This window comes from Alosa pseudoharengus, unplaced genomic scaffold (genome assembly GCF_046254945.1).
Source record: "Alosa pseudoharengus isolate Yale_2024_CS ecotype anadromous, Long Island Sound unplaced genomic scaffold, YU_APseudo_1.1 YU_APseudo_1.1_scf_2, whole genome shotgun sequence".
NCBI classification, from domain to species: domain Eukaryota; kingdom Metazoa; phylum Chordata; class Actinopteri; order Clupeiformes; family Clupeidae; genus Alosa; species Alosa pseudoharengus.
The window spans coordinates 30,616,813-30,638,253 of record NW_027468663.1 but is presented as its reverse complement, the minus strand read 5'-3'; the positions used below and the strand labels follow the sequence as shown (position 1 = coordinate 30,638,253).

At 42.0% G+C, this 21,441-nt stretch overlaps 1 protein-coding gene across 1 annotated transcript in view; it reads right to left on the bottom strand.

Moving 5' to 3' along the window:
- The window catches only part of pde1cb (phosphodiesterase 1C, calmodulin-dependent b), a 105,476-nt gene that overhangs the window by 67,197 nt on the left and 16,838 nt on the right, over window positions 1-21,441 (bottom strand). The window contains exons 2-3 of the mRNA XM_076293217.1: window positions 13,560-13,610; window positions 12,132-12,297 (exon numbers count right to left, since the gene is read on the bottom strand). Of these exons, the coding sequence (XP_076149332.1) occupies window positions 12,132-12,297; window positions 13,560-13,610 (217 nt within the window). The remainder of the gene's footprint in view (window positions 1-12,131; window positions 12,298-13,559; window positions 13,611-21,441) is intronic.

The window sequence follows — 21,441 nt, the reverse complement described above, 5'->3', positions numbered from 1 at the left end:
GTGTAAGAGAGAGAGTGCTTGTGAGTGTGTTAGATTCTGTGTGTGTGTGTGCATGGGTGTATGCATTTGTGCATTGTGTGTGTGTGTGTGTGTGTGTGTGTGTGTGTGTGCGTGTGTGTGTGTGTGTGTGTCTGTGTGTGTGTGTCTGTGTGTGTGTGAAGGTGACATTCAGACCAACCATGGCTTTCAAAAGCGAAAAGTGAACAGATGAGGGATCATCATTAAAAGCTCTTCAGTAGCATGCTCATCCAAAACACTCCTCACGCTGCCCAGTGTGCACTAACAATTCACAAAACATTGTCTCTCTCTCTCTCACACACACACACACACACACAAACGCATGCACGCACACACACACACACACGCACACACACACACACACATATACACACACACACACACACAAACGCATGCACGCACACACACACACACACACACACACACACACACACACACACACACACACACACACACACACTCACACACACACACACATAGGCACACACACACACAAGCCTATCCACGTGTCACATAACAGACATATCTTCACCACTTACCAAACTCCAAATAAGGAGTCTAATTTCACCCGACTGATATTCTGCAAGACTTCAATCATTTCAACTGTTGACTTGAATGCTTCAGAAATACATAGACAGATTGGCAGGCCTCAGGAAGATAGAAAAAAGAAAACATATTTAGCATATCCATTTTTCAGGCCGCTGAACCGAATTGCAGAAAAGCATTAAGTGTACATGTATGTTGGAGCTATTTCATGGAATTGTGTTTGTGTTTTTGTGTGTGTTTGTGTTGTTTACTAGTGTTGTGTTTAAATGTTTATTTATATCTTTGATCTGAAAAATTCCAATCCATTCAGACACAATAACGGTGGTGAAGTGTAAACATTGAAAGAGGATAAATATTTTTCAAATAATTTCACATCAAAAACTTCACTGAACTGTACAACCATTTGGCATTCAGTTGAAGAATACAACACAACACAGCACTAGATGGGGATCATTAATATTATCTAAAGTAAATATGAAATACAAAACATTTCCTCCTAATTTATTTGTTTTCTCTGATGGGGACTGTGCCCACCATTATAAGTTCCCCATAATACATCTGTATGATGAACCAGTGTATATTTCAACATGGCATGAATCCTGATGTGGAGCGGTGTTTTCTGCAGCCCTGCAAGCCATGGCGTTGCTGAGAAACCCCTATCACCCCCTGACTGCCTGGGACGAGGAAATTGCAGACCCCTGAAAATAGCAGCAGAAGAATGCGTCCTTCCGCGGAGAAGAGCGAGGACGGGAATGGCAGACGCGCAAGTACCCGAGGAATGCGTGCGACACAGGAGGTCAGTGTGGTCGGCTATGTGACGCAAGCGACAGCGCAAGCGACAACCATCTCATAATATCACAGAGGTCTAATTAATTATAAAGTACAGTACATCCAAAGTATGTGAAGGAGTTCTTTTTCGTGGTACTTTTTTCCGAATTGGAATTGTTGAGTCCATGGTGTTGATTTATGAACGTATGAATGTTTTTTGAACATTCTTCAAGGTATCATGATGTATAGGCTATACTAAACACACAGACACACACACACACACACACACACACACACACACATCTTGTATGGCTATAATTTGCCATATTGAAAAACAAAAAAGAGGGAACTCAATAGAAAAGGGTAAAAGAAACTTATTTGTGCGGTGACACAAAGGATCGGCCACCATACTATACTTCCATCCAGGGGCGGAGCTAATGGTTCACTATAGGGGGTGCGACGATCTTTAGTGGGCCCCTATACTGTCGGTGTTTATTCCAACATCATGTTTTTATTTAGCCCACTTCATATTGTGCTTATTAGAGGCTGAGGCCTTTTGTTTATGTCCTGATGACCTAGCCTACCGTTTAGTCTGTGCTTCGGGGCAGCTGTGCGTATCATCAGGCAACTCAACGAGAGAGAATTTCCTGTGTGTGTTCACACAAAGTTAGCCCACCATAACTTCACAACTGTGCAGTATCCCATTAACTGATCGACAATAGGCTATTTACAAATTTCTTTAAAATTTGTAAACACATTGTCAAAATCAACTTTAAATGTACGCACCTTTTGTTTGAGCAGGAGAGGGAATAATAGCCTAACAAACGCACGCAGCAATTACAGAAGTTGTGGGCTAGGCTACTTGCTTTCTTTTACTATGGTTGCCTGTTATCAACACACAATGTTAAGCTAATTCACTAACTCAAGACTTCAAGGCTATCATGGATATAAAACGTTTTTTGGAAACAATGAAAGGGTGGAGGTAGCAAAGGATGGAGGCAGCAAAACTAGAGGAGTTATTTCAGATGAACAAGGTATAGGCAAATGCTTTTCAAAACGTTAGCATTATAATGTTTACTGATGTTAAAGCGCGAACGCTGTTTAAAGCCATACACAACGGTAAACTAGAACAAAACTAAAGGTAACTTTACCCTTATAGGGTCGTATAAAGTTGTCCAAATGAATTATTAGGCGTTATTGTTGTATATTGCATTTTGTACTAGGCTATTTTTTAGGTGGCCAATGCATGAACGAAATCGGGAAACGGACAAATATTAAGCCTTTCAATGTTTTGTTGCGCGTGGAGGGGTAGATGCGCTTAACATTCATTCCTGCTGGCGCGCCTGATAGTGACTGCTGTTGTCGCGGCAAGCTTAGGCCTATGCTCCTGTCTCTAAATAGGCACAGTGTAGACTAGACCTACACTGTAATAAATGCAGCCTGTAGCATAGGCTACTTCGGCAAACCCAGACCGGTTGTGGCATCAGTTTGCGCTTTTAAAACGCAACAGTGTAGCGAGAGGGAGAGTGCGGGCTATTTAATTTGCAGCATGACAGACGAACTCCCATTGTGAGCGCACTCTACGGACCAGTGGCATCTTTAGTAGGCCTAACATTTTAGTACAAATAAGCATCGGTAAATATAACAATTAATCAAGATAGATTTGGCCAAAAGTGGGCCCCCTTTGCGGTCGTGGGCCCGGAGCGACCGCCTCCCCTGACCCCCCCCCCCCCCCCCGCTCCGTCCGCTTATGCTTCCATCCATCTAAAGCACATTCATCCAAAAGAATTAGAGATCTTGTGGGACTTCAGGACTATTACTCCCTGGCAACGTGTTGTATAAACACTGCCTTGATTGATCACTATTAGGAACAATCAGTGCTCGCTTGGCAACCAAACGAGTCTACTCTGCTCCACCCCAGTGAATAATGCAGAGAGCAAGAGCCTCTCTCTCACTGCCAACACAACAGAAGCATCACATCAGCATCTGGATGAGGCGAAAGAAATGTGTGTGCCAATAACATGTGCAGAACTGGACCTGGACTGGACCAGGATGATCTTGCGGTTACCAGTGGAGGTTGGACCCAGCCCACTCTGGTTCTTGGGCAGCCTAGAACCAGCTGCCTAGTAAGACTACCGAGGTTGAAAAACAGTACCGAGGCCATTCCAATCAGAGCCTGTCAAAGTGAAAGCATGTGACAGAGAGGGTATATCACTTAGTGGATATGAGCGCATCTCTGGAAGTCATAAATCAACAATATTACATCCGTTTCTCTTCTCTCTGAAGCGCCATCTTTCTTCTTTCTTTTTGTCTTCCATCAGGCGGCCTTGCTTATCAGTGGTGGAGAGGCTGGAGGAGGAGGAGGAGGAGGGAGGTCAGGGAGGAGAAATTGAGGGTGGAGCACAGGCAGCATCAAGTGTTAATGTGTTTAGGGAAGAGCAGTGGCAGCAAATCCCTTTGGGGGGGCCTGCAGGGGACAGAGGTCACCGCTGCTCTTCAGGAAATGCAATCTAATGTGCATATGGGCTCAGGACACAGGACTCTCACAGATTGGTCTCTCTGTGTGTGTGTGTGTGTGTGTGTGTGTGTGTGTGTGTGTATGTGTGTTGGGGGGTCTGCTATAGCTTAATAGATGTTGTTGAAAAATTGTTGAGATTTAAACTCAGCAGCCAATCAAAATACACCCATCGTTTCTGTGCTCCCGAAACAATATTGTCGATTGGCTAGTAGAATGTATGGCTTAATTTATTCCCCATTCGCATAGCCATGGACGTGTACATATATTCTTTTTGACTGTGCTCACACAGGATGGACAGCCAGAGGAGCATGAGGAGCATGTCGCTGAATTGTGATCATCATTGTGCCTGCTCCCATGTGGGGTTGAGGCCACAGTGCTTGGTGGTGCCTCTGGCTGCAATAATGCCCTGGGCAAACACAATATCTACTCAACCTCTCTGAAGTACATTCAGTGGAAATGGGGGGTTGGTCTTTTGATGAAATGTCACACTCTGTGGGGTGGTTGGGACGTGTGTGGTTGGCTTAGAGATCCATGCATCAGTCCACCACTGGGATCCAGGGCTCCATCTGCCTAAGTCAGCTGTAGCAGTCAGCGGTTTCTGCATCTACCTGATTGGTGTGTCTACTTCTGTTCTAGCTGATTGCTGTTTCTGCATCTATGTGATTGCTGTTACTGCATTTGTTGCTACTACAGCCCATTCATGAAATAGTATATAAATACGCATTTTACGCTTCACCTCCCACGCTTTAACATGAAACTCCAACTTTCCCCTGACCCTCCTCTGTGCATGACATGGGAAAGCGTAATTTGCCATTTTTAGCTCCTGTGACAGGCAGTCTGTGATTTAAACCAAGTGCGGCCTGTTTGTAAATAGCTCGCATCGGTTACATCAGTCTTTGCGAACAATTAACACCTGGAAACAGGCGCAAACAGCTTGATAAATCTAGCCCAAAGTGTGGCTTTTATCAAGCAGCCATTGTTGAGGCAAATAACAAGGTGAGCCAATCATAATTTCTCTCATACTGATTTCTGCAAGTCCAATTTATTTTACATTCATTTACCTAATAGTTGCTTTTATTCCAACAAACAGATGAGCGAAATAAATTTGGCTGGCAATGTAATGGAATGATTTTCTTTGAGCATTTGAGCAACCTATTGTGAGGCAGCTGTTATTGCAGATAGAGCCTGCCTGATGCCGCACTGAGGAAAAAGGACCAATACATTGAGCTCAATTTAGCGGATCAATGTCTAGTTTTCCCCTCAAGGCCGTCGATCAATTGACATCACAGGGGCAACACAACAAGTCCTTCAAGGTCAGCTGGGGGCCACACTAACTCAGAGTAAGAATAAATCAGATATCATTATTTATTGATGTCACAAATCATCATAATTATAATCGTATGCACTTGTTGTGATATTCAGCAAATTGCTCAAAAGATCCCTGATATTCAGACACTGTCTGAGGCTGTGGTCAGATAGTGTTATTGCCCTTGTCACTGAGTGAAAGTGTCCAAATGACAGCCCTGTTAAAAGATGGATGAATGCCACTGAAAGGTGCCTCCTGCGTTGTCTCCTTTAGCATAGTGTATACTGGACCATCCTTTAAAAAGGAGAGCAGACCATATACCCATACACCCATTGGCCCATGTGGTTAAGAAAAGACAGGGCATAATGTTTTGACAAGCCGACTATTTGTATGAAACAGTGAAATTGACATCGCTCTTCGGAAATTATCTTTGCCAGTTTGTAAATAAATCTACTCTCAGCGTGTCCAAGAGGATGGGTGCTAGCCAAGAGTGGTATTTATGACCATTGTGTAAAACACACACTCGCAACTGGGGAGGCCCAGTAGCAAAACAACCCCCAACCTGCATTGGATACCTTTCACGATTCCACACATTAACATACACACTGCACTCAGCATCTCCAAAGACACAAACAACTAAGCATTTCCTATTTTTTCCTACTGACGGCATGATGGCATTTCATATATAGCTTAGATTGCAATATGCAGAGGAAAGAGAGGGTTATGATTTCCATCAGCCCTTGAATGTGTCATGTTGATGAATGGGCCCTTGCTTATTCATACAATTGTCTCCTGCCCCCGCCCTCACCCCACCCCAAAATACCCTAACCCCTAAAGCCACCTCATTAGCACCAGAGTGGGCAGGGGAAGAAGGGGGTCAAATTCGCACCATGACCTCATCAGGAGGGGGCGGGGGGCAGTTCAGACTTAGGGGGAGACACTGTTATGAATAAAAAAAATGGCTGCAGAATCATGACTGAATCCTGCAGCCATGTTGTGTCTACTGTAGGACTACCAGAGGGAGAGAGAGATAGAAAGAGAGTGAGAGAGAGGGATAGAGAGAGAGAGAGAGAGAGTGTGTGTGTGTGTGTGTGTGTGTGTGTGTGTGTGTGTGTGTGTGTGTGTGTGTGTGTGTTATTTTAAACAGCATTAAACATGAAGCACTGCCTTAAACATAAAGCTACCAAGACCAACAGTTTCAACATTAATCAGACTAAGGGCTCATCACAGTGAATGTCACCCAATTAAGTAGGAGATAAATCACTCTGATACCTAGTGTGTGTTTGTGTGTGTGTGTGTGTGTGTGTGTGTACGTGTGTGAGAGAGGCAGAGAGAGAGAGTTTGTGTGAGTGATAGAGAGTGTTTGTGTGTGCGTGTGTGTGTGTGTGTGTGTGTGTGTCTGTGTGTGTGTGTGTGTGTGTGTACTCATTAGTGTACATGTGGGAATGTATTTGCTGTTAACCACCCCTGTCACATCTAACCCCTCTGTTATCTCCATAAAGTAATCAGTCATTAGATGACTAATGAGCACAAACAACACACACACACACACACACACACACACACACACGTGCCTGTGTGCGAAAGAGAAAATGCTGTACACACCTTGTCCCTAAAACAGATCATTCATTAACTCGCGCTGCATGAAAGCCGACCAATAAGCTTTAATGAGCACACAACAAATCCATGATAGCGCGTGGCTAATGACTCAGAATGCATTAAGCGTGCCACTCTAATGGGGCCATACTGTGGCTTCTGAAACAATGACACCGGGCTTGAGGTAGTCAGAGACATATCCCACCCAAACCCAATGCCGTGGCAATTACCTTCAAGTCAACAAGTCTCTGCTGGAGTAGAAAGGGGATAAATATTTAATGGCAAAATAATCAAATGCTTCACAGTCCCAAGAGTGGAGGCCTGTCCTGTATAATCACGAGAAAGGTTACCTAGTTGAAGGTGAAAATGCTAATCCTAGGAAATGAACAGAATGAATGATTTGGAAAATAAGACATGGGGAAATTGCATCCGATACTAAACGCACAGCTCAGCCTTCCCATCATGCTCCTGCTCTGCTGTGTGACCACTCCGCCCCCATTAATACTCTCAGTGGGTTTATCTGCAGGGGTCGTGGGGTCACAGCTCTCAATAAAAAACAGAGATTTGGCAACCCACTTCCTGCCACGGCAGCTGAGTCCCATCTGCTCATACTGCTCCAGCCTACTGCCGTGAGGATGACCACGAACCACAACTGCATCCCACGCCGCTCCAGCCGTGAATACAACTGCCACTGCATCCCAAACCATCAGACTCATTCAGCAATGAATATGGCCATCAAACATATCCATACTTTAGTGTAATACAAAAAAAACATGAACAACAGATACAGTAAATGTTTATCTGACACACAGGAGTTATTCAACCATGATTACAACCAGCTACAAACACCTCGGTACCCATATCTCAGAGGACTTACAGTAACATGGTCAACTCATGCCATCAGTTTAGTGAAGAAGGCTAGACAGCGCCTATATCATCTCAGGCGGCTGAGGAAATTTAAGATCTCCTCAGTATTGATAAAGACATTCTACACTGCTGCTCTTGAGTCTGTTGTTCTGTCAGGCAATATCACTGCCTGGTATGGAAACTGCAGTGCACAGGACAGGAGGGACCTCAGTAGGGTGATCTGATGTGCAGAGTGCATCACCAGGACTGCTCTGCCCTGTTCTCAGGATATCTATAACAACCGTTGCAGATCCAGGGCACAGCGCATTATGAAAGACATTCACCATCCCAACCACAACCTCTTAAAGTGGCTTCCATCTGGTAGGCGACTAGCCTACATCTCAGCCAGAACTGAAAGACTGAGGAAGAGTTTCTTTCCGCAGGCAGTAGGTTTGATCCAGGGACACTAGGACTTGCATACATTACACTTGCACTTTTTAGTGGATGTTTTAATTGGACAGTATGACAGTATGTTTTATGTTTCATGTTTTTATGTTTCTATTTACTATATTGTTTTTTATTCTGTCTCCCTGGAGATGTTACATTTTACATTTCATTGCTGTTGTACATGTACAATCATGCATGTGACGAATAAACTAAACTTGAAACTTGAACTTGAATTATAACCACCACATTAGTGCCATCTTTCTGTCATGAATCATGACGATGAACATATTAATTTAATAAATGTACCAGACGGATAGTAGTATTTGTGTGTTTATATTAAATCTGCATATGTCTGCATCCGCACATGTGTCAGTCATGACGTATCTGAGAAGAATGTGTAAGATGATGTATATACTGTAAATGGATGATTTGCTCATTTGTCTTATGTGTTAAGTGTGTTTATCTTTTAAGACTATGCATCACTGCCTATATTTATTGTCTCCCATACAATAATAATTAGAAATCGTGCAGTGTGAAGACAGTATATTTTCATGAGGAAAGGCTGTGCTGTTGGGCTGATATGCTTGCTTTCTAGGGGGTAGCATGACCTAGCATATAGGGTAGCATGACATATTGTCATCAGTAAGCAAGCCCCATGACTCCCTGAAGAGCAGAACACAGACCTGCTACCTGCAGGGCTTTAACCATGATTGACAGCATCACACGGATTCCGTCACCACCACTCAGTGGAGCTGTCAATCATTCAAACACCCACACTATATTTTTCCCCTACATATCCTATCCTGCATGCTCGCCGAGTGGATATAAACATAAGGGAAATAACAGAGTGCAGAACAGCAGAGCAGGGGAGACGCGGAGAGTGTGGATAGATGTGCTGGGAGACGCGGAGAGTGTGGATAGATGTGCTGGGAGACGCGGAGAGTGTGGATAGATGTGCTGATTGTGCTCTCCTTCTCATCAAAGTGAAATGCATTGATTAAAAACAGGCTCTCTCAATTCCATCCACTTGTGAAGAGCAGAAAGTTCAATGGAAAAGAATGTCACGCTTTCCTTTATTATCTCTTGTATCCTTGTGTCACCCTGTTATATTTTTTCTCTCTCTTTCTCTCTCTCTCTCTCTCTCTTTTATTTCAGGGAGCCTCTCTGCTGTCTCCAGTCAACTGGAAAATGACTTCCCCTGCGTCACATGCCACAGGAAGCGGAGCCTTGCTCTTCACACCACCACACAGAGCGGAAGCCATCAGGACCTCTGTGACATCACAGCACCCACTGAAAGCACGGGCCAATCAGCAGTGGCCTCCTGATCAGAGGAAATGTTGGGCTGATAAAAAGCAAACCATCTTTTAATGAGTGGCAAAGGTCATATGATTCAACGGAGGCTCTCTTTCACATAGTTTATCATTCTCTCTCTCCCACGCTCTCCTTCTCAATCACTCTCTCTCTCTGTCATAAAGACACAATAACTATCTGTCCAGTTCGTCTATCTATCTATCTATCTATCTATCTATCTATCTATCTATCTACTGTATCTATCTATCTTGTTGACCTTTGACTCTGTCAATCAATATTAGTATCAACCTGTCTCTTCATCTCTTTCCCTCTCTCTCTCTCTCTCTCTCTCTCTCTCTGTCTGTCTCTCTCTCTCATAATAATACTCCTCCCCACACACACATCATATACACACACCATATTATAACACCCCCCCCCCCCAAACACACACACACACACATACACTCCATTAATCCCCCTCAACCCCCCCCCCCCCCCACACACACACACACATACACAGGTACACCCCTATTACCACCCACCCCCCCCCCCACACACACACACCATTTCATCATCACCCCATCCACATAAACCAATACCCCCCCCCCACACACACACACACAAACACACACACACCATACCCTCCCATACGTTTTCATTTAGTACTTTTAATTTATTCTTTAAAGTATTCTTTAAGTTATTCTTTTAATACTTATAATTCCTTTTATGAGTACCTGACAATAAACTACTTGAACTTGAACTAATATGGCATGCTGACAGCCCGCTATGTTGGTAAATAATCCGCCCAGCCTAGGGACAGAGGAGAAATAATACCACACGGTCGAGACGGTGACAGTGAGCTCAGCCCCAAGCAGAGTGATGTCCACTCAAAGGCAGTGTACACTTAGGAAGGCCAAGAGATTAGGGGGGATTAGGGCATGGCTGAGGAGATGGGTGGAAATAGGAGTTTTTCTTTTTCATCATTCACCATTTATACTTGTAAGCATATTCTATGATTTTACAGTTTTTCTCAGTCGCTTTGATGCATTTTTCTCGAATCACAATGAACATTTCACAACAGTTAGTACATTTCTCAAAACAATTACTGCAAACTGCACCACATAGTGGATAACCTGCAAAAGTGTGTATCTTGCTCAAAATGCTTAGTTTATGCCTCAAAAGCAGATATTTATGCCAATGGAATGGTCAGTGGAATCAAAACGACATTAGTTATGATGCCATTGTTTATGTCAAGATTGTCAAATTGTTTTGTATGGTTGTCAATATGACAGTTTATTCTCTAAGTATTGTCTAATGATCAATGTGCAAGGGAGCACATTTTCTAATTCAAAACTACAAAGTTACACATTATTGTGTGTGGAGGGGGTTGATTGCAAGACAGTGGATAAGTTTTTTTTCTGTTGACAGACATTGTGACAGTATACAGAAAACAAAGACTTTTACAGCAAAGGCTTTTTACAGCAAATGAAAAATGGCCAATATACAGTAAAACACCACTTAGTCAGAGCTGTGCACCACTGTACATCTTTCTATACATCCTGACATCCCTGTCTGTCAGGTCACATACATTTATAAATAAAGTTGAATCTAATCTAATCTAATCTAATCTACATTTAGATAATGAGACAGACTATGACAAACAGTTATGCCAAATAGTTCAACACATTTGCATGTAATGACACAAGCAATGAAATATGGCCAATTTGTTTTATGGGGTAGGAATATTCAGCAGGTAACCAGTATAGTGCATTTTGACCAACATAACATTAGCCATTGAAAATGAGTGCTGAGTCCAAACATAGTTGGGGGAAAACGATGTAATCATACCCACCACAGCTCAGCAATTCTGTTTTTTTTCTTCTCTTCAGACCGAGACTGAAGGACTTCCTCCATTCAGCTTAATGAACCACACAAGAGAGCCGATCACCTCTGACAGCTCAGGTCTCCAGGTTTACAGCCACCCCCAGGGGTTAATGAAGGTCAGCTACAGGGGGAATCACTCAACAGTACTGCCAGGCCACAAATAACAGCAATGTCACTTTTAACACTCCATAACAAGGAGCATCAATCAATCACAGCACCTCCTTTAACCCTATATGCTGTCAGCCCACCAGTTTGCATCTGTATGCATGACTGTGTGCGTGTGTGTGTGTGTGTGTGTGTGTGTGTGTGTGTGTGCGTGTGTGTGTGTGTGTGTGTGTGTGTGTGTGTTTATGAGTGTTTTATGATAAGGAAAGGCAGTGCTTGCATATTGTTGTTGCAAGTTGTCATTAAGCACATGTTCAATGAGACCATGCAATGACAAAAATATTCTAAGCAGATGCTGATGAGTGTGTGTGTTTGTGTGTGTGTGTGTGTGTGTGTGTGTGTGTGTGTGTGTGTGTATGTGTGTGTGTGTGTGTGTGTGTGTGTGTGAAAGGGGGGGGGGGGGCGGGGGTTGGGCTCATCCACCATAATGCTGCACCACGGGATGTTCGAATGCAAACCATGTGGCAGAACTACCAAACAAAATAGGATGCTTCCACAATATGGTATGAAGATGCCACAGAGCAATATGAGAAGCAACAACTAGGACAATCCTTCAAGGCAAAATAAACCAAAAATAGGACCCTTGTCAGACAAACACTCACACACACACACACACACACACACACACACACACACACACACACACACACACACACACACATACACAGAGAGACAGGCAGACACACACACAGCATATGGCAGGTAGTGCTTGCAGTGGTTTATAACTTAAAGTGTTGAAAACTGCACCTGATGGCTGTCTTCTCTGTGACGTCTGGACCATCAGGGAGCTCGCCAGCCAAGATCTCCTCCAGTGTCTGTGGGTCGTCAGGGACAACCCTTGACCCACTGCCCTTGTCCTTGATTCCGATCCCTGCGGTGATGGCGTTCCACAAAGCACTCTGGGACTTGGAGCCTAGACAGGGCAGACAGGGAAGACATTGACATGAGCTGGAGTTCCATGTCACAGCATGGAATTGACATTTCTGTGCTGGAGGTGATACGATTCCTGACATTCACATTCGGCTTTCATGAATGACTTTTCATCAGTCCCCTTAAGTCAAGTTGAAAAATATTTCAGATCCAGCAAATTAAAAAACACACTCTGTTGCTGCCATCTAGTGGTTCAACCATGTCATCAAGACATCACACAATTGAGGTTCTCCACCTTTTCCACTGTGTCTGAGTTAATATCCTCATCTTCAATGTCTTGCATTTAATGTTGTTTCCAGATATGGCCGGAGGCCAAGCAATAGCTCAGCCATATCAATTTTACTTAACTGATGATGTGTTGTCAAATGTTCAGGACAGGCAGTATTAAAAGAGTGCACATAACATCTGCTGTCTGAAGGAGTTGGATTATTTTTTAAGTCATCCATCCACTGGTCATGCTTTACATTGAAATTCCATCTATTCATCTAAAATAATTGTAGCTATTAATTTTAATAGGGCATTAACAACAGCGCTAAGCCTTTATTAATATTAAAGTTAATGGTTTGTTTATGTTTACTAATTAGGGGCATAATGTTGGTTCAGACATTTCTGAAAATGTATTAATGTATTTGACTTGAATATTACATGAACTTCAGCATGTGACATGTTTGTGAAAACAAAAGTTAATATGCTATTTATTTTCATGAATGTCGTACCAAATGCTAATGAATTGTTATAATGTAAAGCCATAACCACTTCTTTGGATGGCTTATTTATGTTAACCATCTATTATTCACACTCAAACATGCCACATCAAGATGCAGTTCTCATGAAGAATGGCAGCAGAGCTTTGTGTCACACAGACAGACAAACAAACAGACAGATGTCGTAATGTACCCACTAATTTGTGTATGTCCCATTTATCCAAACCATCTACTAGATCACAGCCAAACATGCCATATAAACATGCATTTCTCGTTAAAAATAGCAGAGCCATATGGTGCACATACAAACAGACAGACAGACATAGTGAAGTAAAGTCATAAAACCACTGAACGTGTCCTACTCATCCAAACCATCTCTTAGTTCACAGCCAAACACGTCACATAAAGAGGTACAGTACTTCTCGTTACGGGTACAGAGCTTTTTGGCAGACAGATAACCAGGCTGACTTGGTCAACCAGAAGAGGTCTGGCCTGGATGCGGGCCAATTATGGCCCAGCCGTAGCTGGAGGGTCTACTCACGGGCAAATCGGTCCAGCGGTCGGCTGTTGCCATCGGCGTCCTCATTAGCCACTGTGGAGGAGAGAGACCACACAGAGATGAGACGTGCATGGGGGTGGACAGGGACCAATCGAGCTGTATGGGTGGTGTGTCAGCGTGCATGTCTATGCATGTCTTTGTGTGTGTGTGCGTGTGTGTGTGTGTGTGTGTGTGTGTGTGTGTGTGTGTGTGTGTGTGTGTGTGTGTGTGTGTGTGTGTGTGTGTGTGTGTGTGTCCTGTGTATGTATGTGCCAGTGACTTCCAGCAAGATCTCCTGTGTCTTCTTTTCATCTGTTTTATTTCTCTCTTCTTCTTCATCATATCTTTCCATCTCTGCTTCCTCTCGTTAAATTCAGCTTGTTTTTCTCATTAGAGTAACTGCCTTTTTACAGTTTTTCATAATTGCTAAAAAACTAAACTCCATTCTCTGAACTAAATTCTCAGTTGCCTGAACACATTTCTTGAATTTATCACTGTTAATGGTTTTGCCATCTCACTGGAGACTGGAGACTGGAGTTAGTTTTGGAGACTGGAGTTTGGTAACACTTTACTGAAACTCAGTATCGATTAAGCCTTCGAAACGCATTCATTGGGTTATAAAGTATTCATAATGCCTCATGTTATTTGACGTAAGTCTATAACCATTAAAATAGTTATGACTGCATTGCACTCATTAAACATTGTTGAATAAGCCCTCACAGCATATTATTTTCCTTTTGATAATTTCATTACAATTCAATAATAGTAGAGATCCTAATCGTCAAACTTAAAGTAACAAGCACTGCACATACTAACTAAACAAACAGCTCCTTGCCCAGGTTGGTACACTGGCATGTTACAGTCACTAAGTCTGACAGCATGCAGGACCCATCGTCTGACTGAACATCACCCTCCATACACAGGGATGGGAAGGTTACATTTGAAATTCAAATTTAACAAAGAGACCCAATTAGAAATGTTATATTATGCTTATCAGGTTTTTAGCTTTGTGCTGTGCTTCAACTAGATAAAATGAGCTAGAGTTCTCTCCTTCCCTAACCTGTGAGCCTAGATGAGGCAGTCTATCAGTGGCATTCTTTCAATTATACAGCAATGATTAGTCCGCCTCTAGCTCCGCCTGCCCCTTGTTGCTTTCATCCTTTTTTCATTATCAGAAAGTTTCTTCATAACCTTTAGTCTGGCTTTAGTGAACTAACAGATGCCTGCAAGCGATCACTTAAGATGTGTGTGTTCTGTCCCTCTGTCATCTGTGCATGGTTCCGCCCTCCCAATCTTATACTTTTGACCTTGCAAGTAACTAATAGGTGACTAGTGATATTGCTGACTAGACCTGGGAAACCTGGCTCCTTTTAATGATTGGGGTTTCTGTGAGTCGCTCACTTAACTGATTCGCGTGTGTGAGTCAGTTGACGCAGTTGAGTCAGTATTGCTCAATGCACAATGAATACATGCTCCCAGACCAAGCACTACCGTTAGCCCAAGTTCTGTACAGATTCACTCATGGCACAAATATTCTAGCTGTAGGAAAATAATAATATACCGGTACATACTATGGAAGAAATGTATATGTTGGCATTTAAAAATGCCAGCTCACACACTTGGTGGTGCTGAGACTGCTCCTCCTGCCTGAAATGATCTGCCCTGGTGCAGCAGTATACTACTGCTATAACTACTAGGCTACTACTAAGTCTACTAGGCTACTACTAGTCTACTATAATATACTAAGGCTAGTGTGCTGTTGACTCCAAGATCAAGTCCCCTGGTCTAGTCTTAGGATCCGTCATCTTTCTGACTCACTCAGTCCTTTCAGTTGGCAATTTGACTTGTGGCGGTGGTGGTACGAACAAACTCCTTGGTTGTAATTTATGGAGCTTTTGGCAGCTACTTGCTAGGGCTATTGTATGTTTAATAATTTGTTTGAGAACGTCACAAGAGGTTTGTTCATGACACAATTTATTGTGTCAATTTGTAGCATCGACCTGGTGTGGTAGGACTCAAAAGATTCTGGTTAATGGAGACGATTTGTGACTCGTGAGTTTTTTCATGGATATGGTTGATTGATCCAAGTGAGTCGCGACTCACCCATCTTTAATTGCTGAATATAGCGATTTCATTCAGAATACCCTAACTTGGTATCCTTGTAAGCGCGTACAGCGTAATGAAGTGCTACATAACACAGTCTAGTGAGCTGAGTGATTCCTTCAAAATGTGTTAAACTCAAGAGTGCTGAGGACACTCGTGGAGACTCTGATGACCTGCCAGTGGAAATGTCAGTCTGCTGTCACAGCTATCCAAAATATGAATCAATGTGTGAAGATAACTCACAAACACATTTAAGACACAACCATACACCCAGCCAGGTACGACACACACACACACACACACAGACACACACACACACACACACACACACATACAAATTAAATGTAACAAATGCACATTTTAACCACTTGCACTTTGTGCATGAAAAATGTGCTATGTAAATAAACACTCACTTACTTACTTTCAACAAACAAACACACAATGCATACAAACAAACACACACAAAAAATTGATGACACCATCTTTGACTAGGCACCGCTCACTACTCTACTCTTAGCGCTGGTCAATAGGGGCTGTTAGTGAGAATGCTGACATGGCCGATGGATGTGCTGCACAGAAGTGGACCGAAGAGCCACAGCGAGGCTGATTGACAACCTGTCCCACAGAATGATGAGCTGCCTGCTGAGCCATCGATTGCTACGCTGGGTAACTATGACAACCGGAAGATGTTGTGGAGATGCCTTAGTGATAAGGGGAATGATGTGTTGCAGATGCGTTTTGGAAGAGAGAAACGAGTTTTGGAACTGTGACTGTATCTGACTGTAATGTGGATGCTGATTTCTAACAATGAAGCAAAACAAAGGCACTTGATTGTGGGTCTTCTAAAATAGCAGTTTATAGGCTACAATGTGGGAAGTGGTTCTACAATATAGGAAGCAATGCCAAAGATGTAAGATATTGAAAATCATGAGCCAAGACTCAATGACAGACATATTCCTTTTTGTAAGCTCTTCTTCCTTTGTTAAACACCATTCTCACCATGACACCCCCCACTCTCACTGAAGCCCACGTTTAGGTGTTAGTTTAATGAATCTCATCCTTGAACAGGTCAAGATGACTATGCATGTTAGCAGGAGGAACAAACTGTGAAGTAATTATGGGTAATTTGGGGTAATTCATTTACAGTGTTGGGAGTAACGAGTTACAAAAGTAATGTAATTACTGTAATATATTGCTTTTTGCTGTAACGTGGTAATGTAAGGCATTACAAAAAAAAATTGGGTAATATTTTACTCGGTACAAACTTCAGTAACGCGCATTACAATCATGGGCGGATTATGAACCTTCGTGCACCTGGGCCCAGATGTATTAAGGACCCCCCACTAATAGTCGCATATGTGGGAGGGGGGGTTTGGGGGTCCTCCACCAGAAATGTTTTAATTTGTTTAATGTGATTTCCTGTATTTTGGTGCATTTTGGGGATGGCCAATACTAAATTCAATCAGATTCATAGCCTACATCCTGATTTGTTGATATTGAGGCAATGATTCCATGCAAAGACTTGGGCTTCAGGGCCCCCTGACCTCTTGGGCCCCTGGGCCTGGGACCGGTAGGCCAGTGCAGTAATCCATCCCTGATTACAATGCATTTTAACCTGAAATTAAGTGGTGTTATGTTTTGATACATATTCGCAAACAACTGCGCAAATAGCAGAACGTATCTCCTGTTACTGGTTGAAGATGACTGTGGCTGGCTGCAACTGACTTGATGGACATAAGCCTATACGCTCATTATTTTCAATTTGTCAGAGACAACTAGGATATGAAGAACAGTTAAGTGCACTTTGTGTGTGAAACCAAAATATCTCTATACCTCGCGAAATAGCACAATTAATTTAATGACACATCTAGAGCGGTGCCACGCTACTCTTTTTGATTCTTAATAAAGCATAAATGCTCTTCATGTCAGCTTCGTGCTGTGAACTTGAATTAAAGAGAATGAAGGGATAGAAATGTACAAAAAGATGGGGACTTGGACTTAGGTCGCAAAAACAGTGACTTCAGACTTGACTTGCGACTCCACTCAAAAGACTTCAGACTTGACTCGGACTCGAGCTTCGAGACTCCTGAACAAACTGTATTTCATGCAATTATTTCTTTTTAATCAAACCCTTACTGATGAGTTGAGTAATGTAAGACAGTGGCTGCTAGACAATAGACTGTCATTACATGTGGGGAAATCAGAATGTATTTTATTTGGTACCAAACATAAGATAAAAAAGGCACCCGAGTTAAAAGTCAGATGTAATGGTAATGAAATACAAACAAAGTCAACAGTTACATATTTAGGTTTAACACTGGACCAGACTTTGACCGGTCATTCAGTTGCGGAGAAGCTATTAAATAAAAGTGCTTCCAAATAAAAAAAATTGTACCGTAACACAAGGCAATTCGATTTTAAAGTTAACAAACTCCTTGTGTCGGTGCTTGTGCAGTGCCATTTTGACTATGCCTGTTCAGCATGGTAGTGGCCTGACAGTAAAAATTAAAAATAAAATGCAGGTTATGCAGAACAACATGACCTAGGTATCATGTCACTTCTAATGATTTTAAGACAGTGGACTTTCTGCCTGTGAAACTAAGGGCTGAGCTACACCAGGCGCGTAACTGAAGCGTCGCGAACGGAACGCTTCAGTTACGCGTCTGGTGTAGCTCATACCTAAGGGTTGAACAGCTTAAACTGAACCATATGTTTAACATTATCAATGGGGTAGCCCCTAAGTATTTGGGATCCCAAATTATAATGGTGCATACTCAACATACCCATGAAACAAGAGCAAGTGTTCGCTCCTGTAAGGTACCATTACTTTCGGTTACAAAAACTTCGTGCACAAAGGAAATAAGCGAACAGCTACATGCAAGGTGTGTGGCACCAGGATAAATTATGCCTATTCCACAACGTCTGATTTCATCAGGCATCTCCAAACGCACCGAGATACAGTAGGTCAGTCACTTAGGCCTAGCATATATCGTCACAGGTGACAAGCTAACCATCGCAAAGTGTTGTGCTAATGCTGGGAACAGGCAGGGATGGGCAAAAATACATCAGAATGAATTTCAAAATAAAATACCTAATACCCTCATTTTTAATGTATCAAAATAAACTACAAAATACAGTAGGCTAACCATATTATGTAGCAAAATAAAATACTGTATTTTTGTATTTTAGAAAATACTCAAAATACTTTTTTCAAGGAAGTATGGAAGCACTGCAAAAAAGCTTTTTTTTTATCCCAAACATTTAGCCTATTAAAACAGTAAAAAACAATACAATTTGGCCCGTCATACCAAATAGTATACCGTATGCAAGTTCATGTAGTGTGATCAGAAGAATAATTCAAGAATTTACATTTACATTTAGTCATCTAGCTGATGCTTATCCAAAACGACTGACAGAGCTTTCAATTAACCACATTATAATCAATAGGCCAAAATCATAATTGTGTATCTATGCCAAATTTCGCAATTTAAGTCCAGTGCAGAACTGAATAAGAAAATCATAAGGCTATGTATCTTGAAGTTCCAGTATGTGAGAAACTTGATATACCTTAATATCTCCAACCTCAAGTATGCAGCTAAGAAGGAAATAGAATTGTTATTTAATTAAACAAGGTGAACTTGTCCCCACTGTGGAATGCAGAAAAGGATGCTACAAGGAAGGGAATTCAAACACACTCAACACCTTACCATCTATTGATGTCGTTGTGGTTCATTGAGATATCTGAAATTTTTTCTGTTAAAGATTGACATGGAGGCAATAGGACATGGTTGCCTTTGTCGGTGTCCTTATGTGAACTTGCACAGGTAAACTTGCTCATCTTTACTTGCGTATGACTTCACACCAGTGCTTCAGACCAGAGCTGATGCTTCAACAATAGCCGTCACTGAAAAGCTGTGAGTGTCTTTGAACACAGCTTTTCTCACATTAGCTGATTGCGATAAAAATAAACCATTGTTGCCTAATTACCAATTATTCATTACACCTGTGTGTAGTATCTACTTTTTTAATGTTTTTCACATATAGTATTTTGCTTTATTTTTAAAATACAAAAATACACACCAATAAAGTATTTTGATACAAAATACAGAGCCATTTCCTTCAACCCAATAAAATACAAATGACAAAATACTATTTTGTATTTGAAATACAAATACATATTACATGTTTCAGAAATACTACCCATCCCTAAGAACAGGCAGATTACATCTTTATAGTTGGCCATATGATGACATACTTAGGTTAATATTGTATTTCACCAGTTAGGGCACCAAAATGGCCAGCAGCGGCACTGTGTAGCCTATCTTGACATGTCTTTAAGTTTTGGGTTACAATATACAGGTAGTGGGCTCTCTGCTGATTTTAATGAGTAGGCCTAAGCCTAAAGTTACAGCATTTCTATCACAATTGACCAGACTTCGACCTTTTGTCTGCTTTTAACAAAATTCTGGCTATGATTGTTCCTTGTATTGCATCATGAGCCATCACTGCGCCTATTGCATTCTACTGTTGTTTGCCTTAAGCCTAGCTCAGTCATTATGTTATACCACATCGCCCTCCATTAGAAGTGCAATGAGCTGCATTGAGCATAATAAACTGCATTTAGAATTCCAAATCTAGATACTTTGGTAAAAGTAACTTAAAAGTAATACAATAGTAGTGTAATGCCTTACAATTCAGAGGCAGTAATATTGTAATGTAACAAATTACTTTGAAAGGATTTTGAAGTAACTTGTCCAACACTGTTCATTTAATGGTCAGGGTTTTAATGATTTTTCCTAATGTGGTTAAATCAAGAATATTAATTAACTTTCACTTTGAGATCACTAATAGGCCTACATGTGTTGTGGTTCATTTTGAATCCTTTTTTTACCTTTTTATTTGAATACTTTTTTGTGATATAGTAAGGCCTTTGTGTGTATGTAGTTTTCGATTCTCTCTCCCACACACACTTTTCGTTCTTTTCCTGCAACCTTCTATTTCTCTCACTCTCTCTGTGCCAGGTCTGTGTGCAGTGTTTCTCTATTTCTCGGAGGTGTGACACGGCTCCCTGTCCGTCCCCTTCACACCTACCCTCCCTCCTACTCTGCTCTGACTTTCACTCGCTGATCGTGCGCGGAGGTGAGATGTGTCGATTAGAGCGGGCATGTGTGAGCAGATGGGTGACGGAGCGAGGTAGAGTGGAGCGTGAGGTTACTGTCAAACTCAGACATCGCCGTTGTTACCATTAATGCTACCGCTAGCTAGATGGGAACAAGCACCTAATACCTACCGCTCCTGTTGCCATGGAGCTACGGTCAACTCGAGGAGGTAAAGGTTGACAGGCAGCCTCCAACGGTACCTTTGTGCTAATTAGATAGGTATATATAAGGAGCGCAGCTGTGTGGAACGCCTGTCTAATCTTTGCTGCTAAATTACTTCATGGAAGATCAAACACTGAAGGCAATTCTACAACAAGATAAGGCTGGCTTCTGCTCTGTCAAAACATATCTCATACAAAATAGTCTAAACTATTGGTGTTCAGAGGCTGACAGTGATGTTTGATTATGACCAGACTTTTATTCACTTCATACTTCATACTTTGAACATAGATGCTCTCTCTCTCAAACACATTCAGAGACACACGCAAACACTTATACATAAATACACTTACTCTCTCTCTCGCTCTCGTGCCATTTCATGGCATATTTTCATTAAGAATTGTCAGTATCAGTAAAGCATTGTTCAAATGTTTCTGAAATGTTAACACAAAGATTTCCCCCAA